General features: G+C 44.2%; 1 protein-coding gene across 1 annotated transcript; it reads left to right on the top strand.

Moving 5' to 3' along the window:
• The first annotated feature begins 65 nt into the window (after window positions 1-65).
• Window positions 66-17,965, top strand: ABCF1 (ATP binding cassette subfamily F member 1). The gene is given in 26 exon segments (XM_079147512.1): window positions 66-2,233; window positions 7,267-7,313; window positions 8,134-8,223; window positions 8,364-8,493; window positions 8,625-8,662; window positions 8,748-8,855; window positions 9,888-9,962; window positions 10,039-10,152; window positions 11,331-11,426; window positions 11,710-11,832; window positions 12,249-12,349; window positions 12,425-12,510; window positions 12,811-12,950; window positions 13,039-13,187; window positions 13,490-13,573; window positions 13,790-13,914; window positions 14,119-14,231; window positions 14,330-14,380; window positions 14,382-14,502; window positions 14,656-14,730; window positions 14,824-14,894; window positions 15,973-16,005; window positions 16,091-16,259; window positions 16,450-16,514; window positions 16,596-16,668; window positions 16,809-17,965. Coding segments are annotated over 26 exon segments (2,664 nt in total). The 5' UTR covers window positions 66-2,013; the 3' UTR covers window positions 16,976-17,965.
• The last annotated feature ends 3,276 nt before the right edge of the window (window positions 17,966-21,241 follow it).

Here is a 21,241-nt window from a genome sequence, read left to right as displayed (position 1 = left end):
TTGGAGATGGCCTGACTTAGAAATGGAGGCTGGAAGGTTGCTTCAGTTAGTACAGGTGAGCAGGATGATGGCATAGGTTTGAGTTGGAGAAAAGTGAATATTGGGAAGTGACAGGTCAAAATGAAAGTATTTTTAGGTTTCTCCAGGTTATTCTGGCTTATGTAGTTCTCTTTTTAAAAAGCTACTGGGAGGAAAGAGCCACTAATTTTGGCTTGGGGATATTTTAAGTTGTCTTTTAAGGCATCCAAGCAGAGGTAAGTAGTTGGATATACAGGTTTTGATAGATTACTAGAAACATCAATCTGAGTTATCTGCATATAGTTGATGGTTGAAGCCACAATCATGCATGTATTCTAAAGCACCTACCATGTTTCAGATAATCAGGTGTAAGTATTTGTTGTAATGCCTCATGTTAGTCTTAAGTAAATAGTTAATTTCTCTCACAAGTAAAGAGATAGTCCAAGGCATGTGTGACAATCATGCCACTGCAAGGTCCTTAGGTATTCAGAACAAAACTGCTGGGCATAGTGGTGCATGCCTATAATCCCAGCACTCCAGAGCCTGAGGCAGGAAGATTGCAGGTTTGAAGCCAGCCTCAGAAACTAAGTGAATCTGTAAGTAACCTACTGAAACTGTCTTAAAATAAAAAGGGCTGGGGATGTGACTCTGTGGTTACGTGCCCTTGGGTTCAATCCCTGATACCAAAAAGCAACAAACCCTCAGCTTCAATTCTGTAGACTACAAAATCATTCACAGTCCTAAGGATGCTCTAGCTTCCCATCCGTGGGCAGACATGGCACATGCCTATAGTCCCAGCTATTCAATGGAGGCAGAAGCAGAAAGATGGCAATTTGAGGCCAGCCTCAACAATTTAGTGAAACCCTGTCTAGAAAATGAAAGGGGGCAGCCAGTGAGATGGAAAACAGTGTCACTGAAGAAAAGAGGAGTTACCAACTGCTATCATGCTGGGAAAGTAAGTAGGATGAATTCAAAAGACTGGTCCCTGCCAGGCATGGTGGTGTATGCCTAAAATCCCAGAGTCTTGGAAGGCTGAAGCAGATGACAAATTCAAAGCCAGCCTCGGCAACATAGAGAGCCCTTAGAAACTTGGACCCTGTCTTAAAGTTTTTAAAAAGAGATGGGGATGTAGTTCACTGGTAAAGCACCCCTCAGTGCTTTCCCAGTGCCAAGAAGAAAAAGGAAAATTGGCCTATTGCCTTTGGCAAGAAACACGATTCAGGAGCTGACAGGGCTACAGAAGCTCCTTGCTCAAGCTCTCACACCTATAGTTTTGCTGCAGTACTGGGGATTGAACCCAGAGGCACTCTACTACTGAGCTAAATCCCCAGTCCTCTTTTTTGAGACAGGGTCTCAGTTACCCCGGAAAGCCTCGAACTTGCTGTCCTTTTATCTCAATCTCCAGAGGCACTGGGATTAGCATTGTGTGACACAGTGCTGGGCCCAACATCTATTAAGCAGTAGTTTGAAATCAACCCACATCTTGATTGTAGTGATGGTTTAAAGAGTGTGTGGATGCCAAAATTTATCAGTGTACACTTCGCATTGTATATCATTTCATTGTATGTGCAATTTATCGTAGCTGAATCATAGGCAGCCAAGTAATCACCTAGGGAAAAAAAAGTAGTGAACCCAAGCTCTGCCGCACTGTGATTTATGTGCTGGAGTAACTCGTTTACACCCGTGCACCTCGAGATTTTGTCATACACATGTCAACCCTGGACCGACAAGGCCATGTCTTAGTAGAACTCTGCTCTTTTTTGTCCCTGATCCGTCATAAGGAGATGGTAGAAGATAGCATTGACTTTTTAACAAAAAGTATGCCTATGCCTCAACTACTTAATACTATCCAGAAATCATTATGTAAATTCTTTGAGTCTCTTAGTGTCGCGGGGTCACTGTGTCAGGCTTCCCCGACAGTCATAAACGCGTTACCCACGCTAGGCAGGTGGTGGACAACAGCCCCGCCCCGAAACTGCAGACCACGCCCCCTAGATGACGGCGCTGCGCGCACGTGGGCCGCCTGGGGCAGGGGCGGAGACAGCCAAGCCGGCCCGGAGAGCCCACCCCGTTCGGGGCTCCACGCCACCGGAAGCGGAAATAGCAACGGGCGCAGCCAGGGTAGCAGTAACTGCCACCGCAATGCCGAAGGGACCCAAGCAGCAGCCACCGGAGCCCGAGTGGATTGGGGACGGAGAGAGCACAAGTCCCGCAGGTGAGGGTCGTGTGTAAGAAGGAAACAAGAGAGAGGAGAGTGTGTGTGCCTTAGGAGGGACCTCAGGGCGCGAGAGTGACCAGGCCCGCGCCGGGGGTCATGCGCATGTGTGCTGTGGGGCCGAGAAGTGTTTGCCCTGGCAGGAGGGTGTTTGAAGTGGGAAAAGGGGAAGTGCCAGAATATCGTTTATGAGCTTACAAGGGTCTAGGTAAGAGACATATGGTACCGAGGAAGAGATGGAGAGAAATGAGAAGTTCCTCCATTCTTTTCTTTTGGACATCTCCGTCGCTCTGTATAGCTCAGAAACAAGGTAAACCCCTCCTTAACCTCCCCTGCCCCACCGCGCGAGCTCACATTGCCTGAGCCCATTATCCCATTAGTTTTTCAGGAGAGGATGACTCCTTGTGTGCTTTTTCTCCTGGGCTTTTTTTGTGTCAGTCCCATCGAATTCAACTGGAGCAAGACTACAGATTTTGGACGTTAAATGGGGGTTAAGATTTACTTAAAAGTAAAGAATGTGGCGAGCTTGTTTTCAATTAGGTATGGTATATACTGCTTTGGGAATAGAAAGAAAAAAAAAAACTTGAAGACATCTTCCCAGACTTGAAGTCAAGGAGTAGATAAAATGGACCAAATAACAATAGGTACACAGTGACTAATGTTACAAACTTTTATTGGATGGCTACTGTATATCAGGTACTGTGCAGAGTAACTGGGAATATGAAGATTAAATATAAGCCTTTTGGGGGCTGTGGTTGTGGTCCAGTGTTAGAGTGTTTGCATAGCATGTGTGAGGCACTGGGTTCAGTTCTCAACACCATATATAAATAAATAAAAGTCCATTCATAACTTTAAAAAATGAAATAAAAATAAGCCTTTTTGCTGGAAGTAGTGGTGCAGATCCATGTAGTCCCAGCTACTCAGGAGACTGAGGTAGGAGGATCACTTGAGACTAGCAGTTGGAGACCAGCCTGGGTAACATGGTGAGACCCTGTATCAAAAACAAAAACAAAAAACACACCTTTCCCTCAAGGGGCACCCAGTCCAATAGAAAGGACAGAACTTTCACCACAGTGATTGATGAGTGTGACAAAAGTGCCTGAGAATGCTATGGGACTACAGAGGAGTGTCTCAGGTAAGGTAGGTATATCAGCAAAGCCTTCTAGAAATATGAAGTAGCTGGGCTCATTCTTGAAAGATCAGTATAAGGGGAAAGAGCATTCCAAGTAGAAGTAGTTTGTGTAAAGACAGAAATGTATCTCGTGGCACCTCGTGACTGTTGTGAAGGGGTAGAGAAGATGTGCAGGGGAAAGATATGAAATCTTTCATATGCTCTTACAAGAAGTTTAGTCCTAGCTGGGTACAGTGATGCACTCTTGTAATCCCAGCAGCTTGGGAGGTTGAGGCAGGAGAATCAAGAGTTTAAAGCCAGCCTCAGCAACAGTGAGGCCCTAAGCAACTCAGTGAGACCCTATCTCTAAATAAAATACAAAATAGGACTGAGGATGTGGCGCAGTGGTTGAGCACCCCTGAGTTCAATCCCCAGTACCAAAAAACAAACAGTTTAATCCTAAAGGAATTGAGAGGGAAGTGAAGTACAGAAGGAATGACAGGATCAAATTTATCCTGCCAATACTGATCAGTGGAGAATGACCTTGAATTTGGTCAAGGGAAACCATTTAGGAGACTGGCAGTGATTCAAGTAAGAAGTAATAAGAGAATGAAGACTAAAAAGAGTTACTAAGAAAGCGACGTGGTCCAGAACTAGGAACTGATCAAATGAAGGGTACAGAATTAAAACTGGGCATGGTGGCAAAGGTCTGTAATCCCAGCAACTTGGAAGGTTGAGGCAGGAGGATTGTAAATTCAAAGCCAGCCTCAGCAATTTAATGAAGCCCTAGGTAACTTGGCAAGACACTGTCTCAAAAATAAAAAGGAGGCTGAGGTTGTGGCTCAGTGTCAAAGTACTTGCCTAGCACACATGAGGCATTGGGTTCGATCACCAGCACCACATTAAAAAAAAAAAAGCTAAATGAACAAAATGTATTATGTCCATCTACAAATAAAAATATTTTTTAAATTTTTTTCAAAAAAATTTAATTACAAAGGGCTGGAGATGGGGCTCAGTGATTAAATGCCTCTGGGTACAGTCCCTGGTAGAAATGGAGAGAAAGGAAGAAGACAGTGTGGTTATGCTAGTCTTTGCAGAGAAATTAGTGTATTGAATGAGTCACTCTGTTGTCAGGGCAAGCTGATCACATCATTTCTTTGTATGTACTTGGGTGAGTCCTCCCTCAATGTTTTTAGGATTACACTTCTTGGGCTGGCATGTAAAGCCTTTCATTACTGATTTTACACATCTTTCCAGCCCTATCACACTAGTTTCTAATACTGGGATCAGATTTTGAAATGTATTCTGGATGGAGGACACAGTGAATAACAACACATAAGAATGCCAGGGACTTCATCAGGGATCAGGGAGAAGCCAGTGTCCAGAGCATAAGTGGGGGTAGGAAACAGAAAGGATAGGATAGACCTTTTTTGACTGTGAAGCCCTAAGTTATGGGGATTACCCTTCATTGTCTCTGGTTTTTTAGCAAAGTAGATGTTCAGTAAAACTTTCCTAAATGTAGCTTGGCTTGGTGTCACAAGCCTGTAATTCTAACAACTCAGGAAGCTGAGGCAGGAGAATTACAAGTTAGAGGCCAGCCTGGGCAACTTAGTGAGATCCTTTCTCAAAATAAAGAACAGAAAGAATTGGGGATATAGCTCAGTGGTGGAAAGCATACCCTTGGTTCAATCCCCACTACAAAAAAATAAATAAATAAAAAATAAAATTTTATGCAATTCTGAATTCTGGTTTTGAGAATTCAGGCCTAAGAATACTTAATATGTTAGATAGTGGAAAACTACTGTGGTTTTTTGTTTTTTAAGTTAAATTATTATAGGAATGCTTTTGTTGAATATGTTTTCATTAATAGTGGATAGGCCTGATATAAAGAGAAATCAAAAGGCTGCTGTTTCTCAATCTGATGGGTGGTGGGCATTAGACATAGTGCTCTACCTTCAGGAAACAGATGAACAGAAGGGAAGACCTGAAAATAATCCAATCAGCAAACCTTTTTTGATCTCCCACTTTGTTCCCTGTGAACACAAATTAAACTGTTCGGGTGGCTCTTTAGAGTGAAAGACTGGCACACAGGTAAATATAACACTGTGATTTGTGTTGTTAATGTGTGAGCAGAGCGGATGGGGCAGGGACCCAGCTGTTTTTCACTTACCAGATAACTATTTACATGGCCTGTAGGTTTCACACACAACATATCCCAGACTGAATTCATAAAATCTTCCTATCTTTCCCCCATGGAAGTTGAGGTTGAAGGAAGTACACTGTCTCCACTGTCCTAAATTAGTGAATGGAACCAGTAACCAATTAATTTTGGTAGCTAAAAAGATAGGAATGAGTGGGCATTGTGGCCCATGCCTGTAATCCCAGCAGCTCTGGAAGCTGAGGCAGGAGGATGACAAGTTCAAAGCTAGTCTCTGTAACTTAGCTCTAAGCAACTTAGACCTTGTCTCAAAATTGAATATAAAAAGGACTGGGGATGTGTCTCAGTGATTATGCACCCCTGGGTTCAATTCTGGTACCAAAAAAAATAAAACAAAGATAGGAAATGGTCTCTTGAGTACTCTACTCTCATTTTTTCTTTTCTTTTTTTAAATTTATTTGTTCTAATTAGGTATCATGACAATAGAATACATTTTGACTCATCATACATAAATGGACTGTAACTTCTCATTTTTCTGGTTGTACATGATTGTAATTATATCTGCACGTAGGGTCATAATGTCCTCACTTTTTCTTACAACTGCCTCCATCTTATGAATTCTGCTTTTCTCCCTCTCCTTGCCACCACCCTTGATCAAGCCACTGTTGTCTGTCTCCTGGACTACTATGGTGGTCTCCCGACAGATTGCCCATTATTGTTCCCGCCTGTCTTTGCTCCACTTGAAGCCAGAGTGAAACTTCAAGAAAAAAAGTGATCATATAAAGGCCTCATCCCCTCGCCTGATTATAAAACCTTACTCCAGCCTTACCTCTGCCATTCTACCCTTCAGCCCCTAAGCTTTAGCCATAGAAAACCTTTCTCTTTTGCCCAGTGGATATGCTTTCTTACAGCTGGACTTGTGTGCAGCACTAGAACCCCACTCATGTTTCAGGTTACATGCATCTCCACAAAGTGGATGGTACCAGAGATGAGGACAGTGGGGTTGACCTCCTGTACACACTGCCAAGTAGGCTTTACCTTTTTTGTTTTGGTTTTGTTTTGTTTTGGTACTGGGAATTGAGCCCAGGGTCCCAGGGTCACTTGACACTCCCAGTCCTTTTTTTTGTTTTATTTTTGACACAGTCTCACAGAGTTGCTGAATGCCTCACTAAGTTGCCAAAGCTGGCCTCAAACTTGTGATTCTTCTGCCTCAGCCTCCTGAGTTGCTGGGATTACAGGCATACCACCATGCCAAGCTTGTAATCGCCTTTGAAAAATCTCTCCCCCAAGCTGAGCACAGTGGTGGACGTCTGTAATCCCAGTGGCTTGGGAGACTGGAGCAGAAGGATCAAAGCCAGCCTCAGCAACTTATCAGGGCCCTGAGCAACTTAATGAGACCCTGTCTCTAATAAAAACATAGGAAGGGCTGGGGTTGAGGCTCAGATGTTAAGCCCCTCTGGTTTCAATCTCTGGTACCAAAAAAAGGGGAGGCAAAAAAATCTTCCCAAAGCCTACACACTTCAGAGGGAAGCACAGTTGTCTCATTAGCTGCTTTGTTTGACACATGGTAGCTATTTAGTAAAGAAATACTTGTGGGGTGGGATTGGAATGCTGGGAGCTGTGGGGCAGCACACAGTCTAGGGAGTAGTACTTGAGCTAGAAAAATAGCGCAGTTGGGTGAGGGCCACTGCAAGTTTAGCAGGGTAGATCAGGCAGCTTTGGAATTTGTAGCTGAGCATTCATGATGTCTGCTTAACCTTTCAGACAAGGTGGTGAAGAAAGGAAAGAAGGACAAGAAGACCAAAAAGACGGTGAGAAAATGAGGATTGAGGAAGAGCAATGACTGTGGGTGTTTCCAGGCAAAATACATGGCAATGTCGGGTGTAGGTCTACATGCCTATAAATCTCAGCAACTCGGGAGACTAAGGCAAGAGATCACAAGTTCACAGCTAGCTTCAGCAACTTAGCAAGGCTCTAAGCAACTCAGCAGGTCCTTGTCTTAAAATAAAAAGAAAAAAGGGACTGAAATTTCTCAATGATTGTGTCCCTGGGTTCAGTCCCTAGTACCATAAATAAATAAATGGCCTTCTGAAGCGGTGTGAGAGGTCTGAGGAAGAGAAAAAGATTTTGTCAAGAGAGGGGCCAAGAGCTGGGTACATGTAGTTTCAGCTACTTGGAAGGCTGAGACAGGAGGCTTACTTGAGCCTAGGAGTAAAAATAAAATATGCACTGTTGTTTTGGGGGCTTTTTTTGTTTGTTTTGTTTTGGGCTTTTTTTAATGTTATATTCTTTTTGTTGTAGGGGAGTGGCATATTAGAATTGAACCCAGGGTTGCTTTACCACTGACCTATTCCCCCAGCTTCCCCCTGTCCTGCACCTTTTTTACCCCCACCAAACAGGTCTTGCTAGTTGCCCAAATTGGCTTCAAACTTGTAGTCCTGCCTGGGCCTCCATAGTTGAGGGATCACAGGCATGCACTGTGCCCAGCTTTTCTTTCCATTCTTTTCTTTTTTTCCTTTTTTTTTTTTTTTTTTTTGAAAATTGAGAAGGGGCCAAGATGAGGGTGGGATGCAGGGCCTGATTGATCTTGATCTTGGAGCCAAACTTGCTCACATCTTAACCCTTTTATAGTTCTTTGAGGAGCTAGCAGTAGAAGATAAACAGGCTGGGGAAGAAGAGAAAGTGCTCAAGGAGAAAGAACAACAGCAGCAGCAGCAACAGGTATAAGTGATAGGTGCCTCTAATCCTGGAGTATATGGGTTCCACCTCCAGCCCACATTGGTTTGCTCATCTGTTGGGGATTCCTCCATGGGGCAGAGAAAAAGCAGGGGCGTTCATTCTCCCCTTTCTTTTTCTTTCAGCTGCAAAAGAAGAAGCGAGACACTCGAAAAGGCCGGCGGAAGAAGGATGTGGATGATGATGGAGAGGAAAAAGAACTCATGGAGCGTCTTAAGAAGCTTTCTGTACCTGCCAGTGATGAAGAGGATGAGAGTAAGTGACCTGAGGGGAAGTAGGTATCTGGAATCCGTGCATGATGATGAGTGATGCCTCATGTCTTAATCATGGATGTGGATTAAATGGGAGGAGCTGACCTACCTCATCTTCTCCCCTTGTCATTTCAGTACCAGCCCCAATACCCCGAGGAGGAAAGAAGACCAAGGTGAGCCATTGGCGTGGTAAGCAAAGACCCTAAGCATGCTACTGTGACCATCACATTGACTTTTGTGTCCCTTTCTTTTTTTTAGGGTGGTAATGTTTTTGCAGCCCTAATTCAGGATCAGAGTGAAGAAGAGGAAGAGGAAGAAAAACATCTTCCTAAGCCCGCTAAACCAGAGAAGAATCGGATCAATAAGGTGAAAGTGGTGTACTTCCACCCCATTCTGGCCAGTGTGGTAGTTTCCTGTTTTAAACTTAACTGTTCTAGATTTGTCTTATTTATACTATCAAAACCATACTATAAAAATGCTCTGTATCGCCGGTCATAGTGGAGCATACTGTAATCCCAGTGGCTCGGGAAGCTGAAGCAGTAAAATAGCAAATTCAAAACCAGCATCAGCAACATCATGGCAGTAAGCAACTCATTGAGACCCTGTCACCAAATAAAATACAAAAAAGTCAGGATGTGGCTCAGTGGTTGAATGCCCCTGAGTTCAATCCCCAGTGCCCCCCACAAAAAAAAATACTCTTTATCATTTAAAAATCTACAGTGAAAATAAATAAATAAATAAATATCTACAGTGACTCTTGTTGCTTTAAACTCAAGATCTAAAACAAAGGCCCTTAGTCCTTGCTTTTCCACTTAGGACTCTTCCTTCTCACATCAGCCTCACCATGTGTTGGCATTCACTTTAACCATGTCTGTGTTGAAGCCTTTGTTCTTCATGTTGCTTCTTTCCTTTCCCTAGAAACCTCCAAACCGACATTCAGTACCTCTTCTCCAGATTGACTCTCCCAAGGAAGCTGTGCTGCGTTGACACCACCACCCACTTTGTGCACACTTGCCTGACTCAGAGTCCCTTAGTTTTGTTGATGTTCTCTCACGTGTGTTCTCTTCCCACCCCCACTTCCCTGAACCCAGGAGCACTTGACTACTGATTATACTGCCAGCCCTTTTTAATTTTGAGACAAGGTCTTGCTAAATTGCTGAGGCTGGCCTCAAATACGTAAGCCTCTTGCCACAGCCTCCTGAGTTGCTGGGGTTGCAAGAATGTGCTGTCCCACCCAGCTTTACTGCTGTTCTCTCCTAGTTCTCTTTATTTAGGGCTTTTCTGGGTCTCATTTCTCCCCAGTAGCACTCAGTATAGTTAACTGGAACACAATAGGATCCCTAGAAATGCTTTTACTCAGCAGAGTAACAAATTTGTGTATATGTGTGTCTCCTGCAGGCTGTATCTGAGGAGCAACAGCCTGGGCTCAAGGGCAAAAAGGGAAAGGAGGAAAAGTCAAAAGGGAAGGCCAAGGTGAGATGACTGACAGGATTGGATATTGGGCCTCAGGAATTAGAGTATTTCATAATTCCTATCTTTTCTCAATTAGCCTCAAAATAAATTTGCTGCCCTGGATAGCGAAGAGGAAGATGAAGAAGATGAAATGACAAAAGAAAAGGAGCCTCTCAAACAAGGAAAGGAGAAGGCCAAAAAGGCAGAACAGGTATGTATTGTGCTTAGGGAAATGTGAGGAAGGGCTCTGTGGCCCTTCTGGGAGAGTCGTGCTTAGGGAGATTGTCACTACCAGAGCCAGGAGTCTGCAGACTTTCTATAAAGGGCCACATAGTAAATATTTTTGACTTTATAGTCTACAAACAATCTGTTGCATACCTTCCTTTTTGTATTTTGTTCTGTTTTTTCACTTAGGACTCTTCCTTCTCACATCAGCCTGACCACATGTTGACATTCACTTTAACCATGTGGATTGAGCCCAGTGATCCTCTACCACTGAGTTACATCCAACAACCATTTTATCTCACAGGCCATATAGAAACAGGCATCAGGTCAAATTTGACTGAAGAGCTATAGTTTTTGACTCCTGATCCAGAGAGGAAAGAGCCCTGTAGTTTGTCTCAGTCAGGTCCAGCTCTTCTGTTCACTATCTGTGACCCTTCCATCTCCTTTGTTCTCCATTTTTACATCTGAGTGATGTAAGGGAGTCTAGTGTTTTCTAGGTATATCTAGCAGGTTTATTTATTTGTTTATTTTTGGTGATGCTAGGGATTGAACACAGGACCTCAAACATGCTCAGCAAGCACTTTATCACTGAGCTGCACTCCCCTAACCCCACTAGTAGTTTCTGGTTCTGGAGTTCTGGATCCTCAGTGGTTGCATATTAGGGCTTTGCATGTTAATATATAAACTACAGAAATTAATTTGATACAAATGAATCTCATTTGAAACTCATTTATTCCACCCTCAGTTGCATTTTCTTAAAAGTTGTATCTCTAGGGCTGGGGAGATAGCTCAGCTGGTAGAGTGCTTGCCTTGCAAGCACAAGGCCCTGAGTTCGATCCCCAGTACTGCAGAAAAAAAAAAAAAAAAGTTGTATCTCTAGGTACATAAACATTGTTAAACTTCATACACACTTATTCATACCATCTGTGTTGTACTATTCCTGGTGGCAGAGATTAATAAAGTACTGCAAAGAGACCAAGGGCTGTGGGTGAGAAGAAGCTAGGATCCCAAGACCTCTCATGATTGTGGGTGAAGGAGGACAGAGCCAAATGTGGAACTGGGGCCAGGTGGGAGGAGAGGGGAGGGTGGGTGTATATGATAGAAAATTGAGTTATAGAAGGGTCTTTATTTTTTATTTTTTCCATCATTCACTGATTTTCACAGGGTTCAGAGGAAGGAGAAGAGGAAGAAGGAGAGTCTAAAGCAGATGATCCCTATGCTCACCTTAGCAAAAAGGAGAAGAAAAAGCTCAAGAAACAGGTAAGTTATGGGTTCCTAGTGATCAAAATAAGGGCATTTGGGGTTTTTTGGGGGAGCGATTGTTTTGGGGTGTTTTTTTTTTTTTTTTTTTTTTAAATCTTTAAGGCATATGTGAAGTTGAGGGCAGGAAGAAGAGCTTTGGGGGCTACTTGAAGTAAAACAGAACAAGGAAAGAATTTGTTCTGAATGTCATCTCAGTGCCTGGTGACATGGGATTGTATCATGGTGACGGAAACTGGTGATGATACAGATGGCCTCCAATGTAGTTTTTCCTTCTTCTCAGATGGATTATGAGCGCCAGGTGGCTTCATTAAAAGCAGCTAATGCTGCCGAAAATGACTTCTCTGTATCCCAGGCAGAGGTGTCCTCCCGACAGGCCATGTTAGAAAATGCATCTGATATCAAGGTAAAGTCTGAGAGGCCTTTGTCCTCATCACCTGGGGAGGAGTGGGTTCTCTTACCTTCCCTGAGTGGCTGTGGCAACCTCAGAAATGGGGATGTGAAAGGGCTGCTCCACTGGGAAGAAAATACGGAGGTGTTTTCTGTACCTTGGGTTCTACCAACCTGAGCAAGGAGACAGAAAACTCAGTGGAAGCAGAGGGTGTCCACCCTGGGAGGGAAAAGAGTGGAGTGTACCATCCTGGCAGAGGATGGGAAGACTCCCATGAGAGGCAGTAGCCTGCCGTGATGAATGAAGGGTGATTCTTCTGGAAGTAGTGGTTTGTCAGTTTCCCCTGTGGGGCCAAAACTGCAGCTTCTATCCCAGAATGAGATTTCTCGTGTGTTTGTCCCTGCCCTCTGCCCTTTGTTTAATGGCTATAGCTGGAAAAATTCAGTATCTCCGCCCATGGCAAGGAGTTGTTTGTGAATGCAGATCTGTACATCGTAGCTGGACGCCGCTATGGGCTAGTGGGACCTAACGGGTGAGGAGTTGGGACTCGAGGGGCAGGAAGGGATTTCTCCATGTTGGCCTGGTCCTCATAGCTCTCATTCCCCAGCAAGGGCAAGACCACACTCCTCAAGCACATCGCCAACCGTGCCCTGAGCATCCCTCCTAACATTGATGTGCTGCTATGTGAGCAGGGTGAGCCAGTGTGGAGAAGGGCACAGGGTGGGCAGCTGGAATAGAAGAGCCAGCCAAAAGTAGTAGAAGTTGTGGTTGTGGAGTTGGGAAGGACATGAGGGAAGCTAGGGTCTAAGAAAGGGATGTTAATAAGACAGGAGGGGAGGATAAATGAAGGACTTGAGAATATATCTTATTTAGAATAAGTGCAAAGTGCTGGGCAGGATTAGGCAGACCAGCAGTGGAACTAAAGGGGAAAGAGAAAAAATTTCTTTTTTCAACAGTTAGGCATGGCCTAACCGTTGTCCCCCTGCCCTCCAGAGGTGGTAGCAGATGAGACACCAGCAGTGCAGGCTGTTCTTCGAGCTGACACCAAGCGATTAAAGCTTCTGGAAGAGGAACGACGACTTCAGGGGCAGCTGGAGCAGGGAGATGACACAGCTGCTGAAAGGCTAGAGAAGGTAGAGGAGATGGTGCAGGGGATTTGGGCTAAGACTTGTAGGGAGGGGTCTCTGGGCCCTCAGGCATGTGTTCTCTTCTTCCTCCCAGGTATATGAGGAATTGCGGGCCACTGGGGCAGCTGCTGCTGAGGCCAAAGCACGACGGATCCTAGCTGGCTTGGGATTCGACCCTGAGATGCAGAATAGGCCCACACAGAAGTTCTCAGGGGGCTGGCGCATGCGTGTCTCTCTGGCCAGGTGGGCCATCCACCTCACCACCTCCCTTACAACCCCAAACTACCAGGGCCCTCTGACTTTTTCCCACTCTTTCAAGGCCAGTAGGGAGGTTCAAGGTCAACATCTCCCTTTACCATGTACATTTTGAGAGCTTGGAGTTTTTCTCCATTTCTCTCCCTACTGATGATATGTTCTTGTCAACATCTGCCCAAGACCTCTGAAGAAAAGTTGAGAAGGAGTGTTTGTTTTCTCAGGCTTCTCTGGCATTTGCTGAGCAGGGATCTTCTTCCCCTTGACTCTGCATCTACCATTCTCTTCTCTAGGGCACTGTTCATGGAGCCTACACTACTGATGTTGGATGAACCCACTAATCACCTGGACCTCAATGCTGTTATCTGGCTCAATAAGTACGTTGCCCTGGATATAGCCTTTGCGTCATGGGTTCCCATTGTGTTCTTTTTCCCATCCCTCCCTGCCATCATTCCCTCTAGTTCTTGTCTGCAATGCCCTTGAGAACTCCTGGTCCAGTCCTTCTCTTTTCCTGCCCCTATTGCCTGTTTGCTTCTCCTGACTTGTCTCTTCCCTCACCATTGTGACACTTTCATACTCTTCTCTGAACCCAGCTATCTTCAGGGCTGGCGGAAGACATTGCTGATTGTCTCCCATGACCAGGGCTTCCTGGATGATGTGTGCACTGATATCATCCATCTTGATGCCCAGCGGCTGCACTACTACAGAGGCAATTATAGTAAGTAGGATCATTTGTGGGGGGAGGAAAGAGACTGACCCTTGACAGGGGGCCTGGGTAGCAGGGCTGTAGGGGCATTGTGATAAACTGCATTTTTGCAGATTTCTCAGCAGTGATGGTCTCCCCCAGTCTTGCCTGTCCTTGGTTGTCCCTCTGCTGGAGAAAGGGGCAAGCTTTGAAACGTATCTCCCTTTTACACACTAGTGACCTTCAAGAAAATGTACCAGCAGAAGCAGAAAGAACTACTGAAGCAGTATGAGAAGCAGGAAAAAAAGCTAAAGGAGCTAAAGGCTGGTGGCAAGTCCACCAAGCAGGCGGTGAGCACCACTGCCACTGTTCTCCTAACAGTGGGCAGGGAACAGTGTCCAAGATCAGTACACTGTTTAGCGTAACAATTTCTCCCTTTTCCTTCCAGGAAAAGCAAACAAAGGAAGCCCTGACTCGAAAACAGCAGAAATGCCGACGGAAAAAACCAAGACGAGGAATCCCAGGAAGCCCCTGAGCTCCTGAAGCGCCCAAAGGAATACACCGTGCGCTTCACTTTCCCAAATCCCCCGCCACTCAGCCCTCCTGTGCTGGGTCTGCATGGTGAGTACTACACACTGCCAAAAGGAAGCAGGAGTATGTGCACCCAGACTCCACCAAAGCAGGGACTTTTCCTTTCCTCTGAGGCCAGAACATTCAGGGTCACCTTCAGGGTAACTGAAAGGAGTATAAATTGCTTCATTTCCTGATTTTTAGGTGTGACATTTGCCTATGAGGGGCAGAAGCCACTCTTTAAGAACCTGGATTTTGGCATCGACATGGATTCAAGGAGTGAGTTGGTATAGGATGACTTGGGTGTGGAGCAGGAGTAAGAGGGCGAGTTTTGGAGATCTTCTGGTTTGATCATTGTCTTCCTTCTTTCAGTATGCATCGTGGGCCCTAATGGTGTGGGGAAAAGCACACTACTCCTGCTGCTGACCGGCAAGCTGACGCCGGTAAGTCCTGGAGCCAAGAAGGGAGAGTGTGAGAAGTGTGACAGCCCACCTGTCCACTGGAGGCTAGAATCAGGGAAGCCCCTTGGTAGGGTGGGTTGAAAGCCCCATCACAGATGATTCATCTCCCTAAGAAGTGCTAGAGGAGGAGAGTGTAGATAAGTTCAGGGAGGAAAGAAAGGAGAGCCTGGGTTACACTGAGGGCACTTCTCCATATTTGGTTATAAAAGAAATACATATCCAATATAGAATGATTAGAAATTACATAAGCCATGCGGGTTTGGATTAATGGCAGGCCCATCCCCTGGGCCTCTCATAGTGTCTCATGCCAGAGCATACTGTAGCCCTGGCCTCTGTGCCTGTAGACTACTGACACTGAAGTAGGTTGCATCTTGGGAAAAAAAAGAATTGTATAAGCCAAGAGAAGAGTATAGAGATGATTGGTATTTCTGTGTTGGTGGATAGCTTTCTCCTTTTTTTCCTTTGTGAACATACATTATTATTCTTACAAAGGGGTCTATCACATGAATTGTTTTGTAGCCAGCCTTTTCTGGATAACACATATTTAGTGTTCCTCTGTGCTATTTATTATATACTCATACATTTATTTTATATGGTCTACCATGATTTATTTGGTAATAGGTTTTTGCAGAGTATTACTATATGGAGCTTTAGAAAGGCAATAGCCATTTCTCCTCCCCCAGTGGAGGGGAGCCACACTAAGCAGATCTTTAGAAAGGTGTTTTTAAGTCTTTCCAGCAGCCGTCTTAAATCCTTATCTAAGGTAGAGGCCTTATACTTATTCATGAGTCTTACCATACGGAAAGTTGGTTACAGTCAGTCCCTTCCCAGTTGTCCTTTTTTTCTTCCTTCCTTTATCTTTCTTCTCTTACTCCTTTTGCCCCTTCTAATTTCCTGGGTGTGCCTTCATCCTGTTAGGAAAAATGTCCATGTTCTCTTAACTGCATGCACTTGTTCCCAGCTCAATTCTAGTGTTTCTCTCCTTTTAGAAAAGTTAGAATCTTGAAGTGCATCCCCTTTTGCCCTTTCCCTACCCTTACAACTTGCTTTTTCCTTGCAGACACATGGGGAAATGAGAAAGAACCACCGATTGGTAAGTTGGCTTTGGAAATCAGGGAATGAAAATCTTATAGGAGAAGCACCACTTTGATTGGTTACCTCCCTTTCCTCCTGGGCAGAAAATTGGCTTCTTCAACCAGCAGTATGCAGAGCAGCTGCACATGGAGGAGACGCCCACTGAGTATCTGCAGCGGAGCTTCAACCTGCCCTACCAGGATGCACGCAAGTGCCTGGGCCGCTTTGGCCTTGAGAGTCATGCACATACCATCCAGATCTGCAAACTCTCTGGTACCACTCCAGGGGCTGGGGAGGTGCCCTTCTCATCATTCATGTACACACTGTTCCTAGAGCAGAAAGGAGGAGGAGGAGGAACCAGGAATGGGGTAGCCTTAGCACACACATGGGCACACCTTGAGGGTTACCTTCAGCAGTGCAAGGTGGTGGGAGTTATGATAGATCATCTTTTTCTTTGTGACAGGTGGTCAGAAAGCTCGAGTTGTGTTTGCAGAGCTGGCCTGTCGGGAGCCTGATGTCCTCATCTTGGTGAGTGAACTGAGTAGAAATGGGAAAAGAGTAATAGCAATATAAGGTAGGAGTTGTAATGACATTCTTCCTCCTCCATAGGATGAGCCAACCAATAACTTGGACATAGAATCCATTGATGCTTTGGGAGAGGCCATCAATGAATACAAGGGTGGTAAGTCAGTTCTGAACATGCCTTCCTTCTCCCACTGGGGACTAAGCTGTAGTGTCTTTTGGTTAGAACTCCCTTCTGACATGTTCTGATTCCTCTTTCTCCTTTCTCCCTGCCCTTTGTTCTCATCGTTTTTCTTCAAGCCGTGATTGTCGTCAGCCATGATGCCCGACTCATCACAGAAACCAACTGCCAGCTGTGGGTGGTGGAGGAGCAAAGTGTTAGCCAAATTGATGGGGACTTTGAGGACTACAAGCGGGAGGTGTTGGAGGCCCTGGGTGAAGTCATGGTCAACCGACCCCGAGAATGAGCTTTCCCTCCTGGAAGTCTCCTGAGAGACAGGCTTACATGGCCTAGAAATAGCTTGTTGTCCCCCTTTCCTTGGAAGCCTGCCTCTGCCTTGCAACTGACCCAGCAACCACTTGGGCACATGAAGGTGAAGCTGTGACCAGGATATTGCTTTCATTGCTTCCTTTGAAAGACTTGTGTGTTGCACTTTTCTTCAGACAATTGAGCTGACTTACCGTCAGCAGCCCTCTATACAAACTGAGGTGACCATGGTTATTGTGGAGTTCCATCCAACCAAACTTAGGTGGCCTTTTGTCTTGAGACTCATTACTCAGAAGCCTGCCTCTGGTCTACCCTAAAGCTTCAGGCTTAGCTCCCCCTGGTTTTGAGTGGTGCTTTTCTTTTTTGATGGATTTAATGCTGACTTAACACAAATATCCATTTGGACCTCAGAACCGGAAGCAAGTTTCTGAGGCCTGTGCTGTTATTCAGCCTAATATTTGGTGCCTGTGGTCACTTGTCCAGTTGGGGACTTGAGGACAGGAAAGGAAAGCTGCGGAACTTGGATTTCCTTTACAAGGGGAAGAAATAAAGGAAAGGAGTTGCTGCCACCTATCACTGGGGATTCCTGGGTGTTGGAACTGTTTTTACTCAATGTTGATTCACTTTATTTGGTTTTCTAGAAGTTTTTACTATCCCCCTTTCCCACTAATACAGATGGCTCTATCTAGAGGTCTTTCTTCACTTAGAGTCTTGCTGTTTGAGGGTGCTCCCTCCCTCAACCGCCTTCAGAAAAGACAAGCTTTGCCAGGCATGATACTACATGCCTATAATCCCAGCAACTAGAGACTGAGGCAGGAGGATCCCAAGGCCAACCTGGGCAACGTAAAGATGGGAATGTAACTCAGTAATGTAGAGCACCTCTGGATTCAGTTCCTAGCACTAGAAGAAAACTGACACTCTCTGCCTTTGTTGAATAGACTTGAAAAATAAATCATGGGCATATATAATGTGATATGATTAATTGCCAAATGTGTAATACTCGAGTCAAATTGCTGCATGTTCCAAGAAGAATAAGATTATCCAAGGACTGATTATTTGGCAGGATCACTTGAGGGTGGACCTTGAAAAATAGTAAGGATTTGAATAATCTGAGAACAAGGAATCAGTTTTCAAAACTAGAAAAACTAGATCTAAGACTTGAACAAAACACTTTGGGAGTTGAGGGAACATAGCTGGTATGGGCATTTTCTTTGAGTTAAGTTGGAGAGATTGATTTAGAAACTAAATGTATTGGTGGTGGTATTAAATGGCAATGTCTGCTGGGCATAGTGATGTACACCTGTAATCCCAGCCACTCTGCAGGCTGAGGCAGGAGAATCACAAGTTTAAAGCCCACCTCGGCAATTCAGCAAGGTCCTAAGCAACTTTATGAGACCCTTTCTCAAAATCAAAAAGGGCTCTAGAGATAGTTCAGTGGCAAAACACTCCTGGGTTCAGCTCCCAGTACCAAAAAAAAGGTGGTAATATGCAAGGTGGGCTATAGAAATTTATGAAGTAGACTTTATGCGTATGTTACAGGATGAGGTAACATCCTAAACTAGCTTTAGAGAGAGAGAAAGAACAGATGAAAATAGCTAGATGTGGAGATTCTGGGGAGTGAAGAGAGTGATCAGATGTATCTTGTTCCAGGGGGAATATGAAGAGATATTTGGTTAAGACTTAGGGACAGAGAAGCACCACTCTTTTAAAAAAAATTTTAAGTTGTAGATGGGCACAATACACATATTTTATTTATTTTTATGTGGTGCTGAGGATCAAACCCAGCACCTCACACATGCTTGGCAAGCACCCTACCACTAAGCAACAACCCCAGCCCCAGAAGCACTACTCTTAAAATTTGAGGGAAAAAAATCAGGGTCTTGTGTCAAGCCCCTGATATATGCAATTTCCACAATTCTGTGAAGTACAGGTATCAGACTAGTGAAATCCAGATGGTGTGCCTTTGTTCAAACTGCTTGACCTTTTGGAATCTATTTCCTCATGTATAAAAAGAAGTTGATAAATATCTGTCTTACAGGATTAATAGGGAACTAGATGTATAATTACTTACAAAGTCCTTTAAATTTTTCCTTTTTTTTATGTATTTCATGTTTCACTCTTAATTGTTCTGTTTACCCATTTTTTTTTCATGTTTACATTTTAGTTCACTAGATGAGAGACTACATAAAATGCATAGGAATATTATAAAGCAATATGAAATTTTTGCATTTGAAGTTTTTATCGCTTTTACTACAAGTACTCAAGATGCTTTTCAGTAACTTTTATCCAGAGGCACAGGGTTCTTTCTCCTTCCAATATGTATACTGTTATGGAGTTATTGATTATTCATCTAAATATGGGCAAAAGTATGGAGTTATTGATTATTCATCTAAATATGGGCAAAAGTATGTCCCTTCTTCAAAAAAGAATCACATAGAAATGGAACATACCAAAAAAAGTTTACATTGTAGTATATACTTAAGTGTAAGCCTAAACAATAGAATTAATTTTTTAAAGTTTATTTTTAGGGCTGGGGTGATAGCTCAGTCGGTTGAGTGCTTGCCTTGTAAGCACAGGGCCCTGGGTTAGATCCCCAGCACCGCAAAAAAAAAAAAATTATTTTTATACTAGGGATTGAACCCAAGGGTATTCAACCGTTGAGCCACATTGCCAGCCCTTTATTTTTTATGTTGAGACAGGGTCTCGTCTTGCTAAGTTGCTGGAGCTGGCTTTGAACTTGGGATCCTTCTGCCTCAGCCTCCCAGGGCACTGGGATTACAGGTCTATATGCCCCTTTTAATAAATTTTTTTTTATTTTGAGAGGGCCTCACTAAGTTGCTGAGGCTGAGCTCAAACTTGGAATCCTTCTGCCTCAGCATTCAAGGTTACTGGGATTACTGGTATGTGTCATTACACCTGGCTAGGATTAAATCTTTTTATTCATAAACTGAATGCTGTACATAATGAGCACTATTTACAAATAATGAGAAATATTTTTATTATTTTTTATTTTGCTTTTGTGGTACTAGGTATTCAACCCAGGGGTGCTTTGCACTGAGCCACATCTGTAACCCTTTTTATTTTATTTTGAAACAGGGTCTTGTTAAGTTGGCTAGGCTGGCATGGAACTTGCTACCCTCTAACCTCAAGTTCCAGAGTTACTGGGGTTACAGACATGCTCTAGAATTTTTTTTTTAATAAAGTAGTCATTCTGCACATTCTACTAGTGAGGAAACAGACTGCCCATTACCCAACCTGTGAATGGGTAGAACTGGGATAATGGCCCTTATTTATCTTACTCCAGTGTCCTTGGGTTATCCTTATTAATCTGTATAATATGGCAGGATGACCAAAGGATGCATTCCAAAGGGGCATAAAAGCCAGAACAGGACTGTTTAGGAACACACACGAGGCATTTTAGAGACGACTCAGTACCCTGAAAAAAAAGAAAAACCAGGGAGTAGCCAGGCATGGCAACATGCCTGTAATCCTGGCAACTTCAGAGACAGGCAAGAGGATCACAAGTTCAAAGCCAGCCTCAGCAATTTAGGGAGGCCCTAAGCAACTTAGTGAGACCCTGTCTTAAATAGTAAAAAGGGCCGGGGGTGTGGCGCAGTGGTAAAGTGCCTGTGGGTTCAATCCCCAGTATGAAAAACAAATAGGGAGGAACATGTAGCCATTATTGAACTCGCAGGGGGCCTGGGACTATAAGAACCTGCCCTTGTGTGACCAGTGATGAATGCAACAACTAAGACACTTAGAACTGGTTGTCAGGGGATTTATGCAACCAACAGCAGCATCACCTGGCAGTCTGTTAGAAGCACAAAGATAGAGCTCAGGATTTGGAAGGCAGGAGGATTCAAAGTTAAAGTCCAGCCTCAACTCAGTGAAGGCTTCAACTTACTGAGAATCTGTCTCAAAATAAAAAGGAGACTGGGACTCAGTGGTAGAGCACCTGCCTAAGCACGTGTGAGGCACTGGGTTCAATCCTTAGCACCACATAAAAATAAAACAAAGGTCCATCTACAATAACAAAAAAAAAAAAAAAAGGACTGGGGACTTAGTGGTAAAGCACCCCTGAATTCAATTCCTAGCATCAAAAAAAAAAAAGGGCTAGAGATACAGCTTAGTGGTAGAGCACCCCTGAGTTCAAACCCCACTACCACGCACACACACAAAAAAGTACAAAGATAGGAACTCAAATCAAAAGATACAAACCTGGTGCTAGGAGAGGAAAAGGGTGGAG

This window comes from Sciurus vulgaris, assembly GCF_902686455.1.
Source record: "Sciurus vulgaris genome assembly, chromosome: 7".
NCBI lineage: Eukaryota > Metazoa > Chordata > Mammalia > Rodentia > Sciuridae > Sciurus > Sciurus vulgaris.
This window is presented reverse-complemented; position numbering and strand designations above follow the sequence as displayed.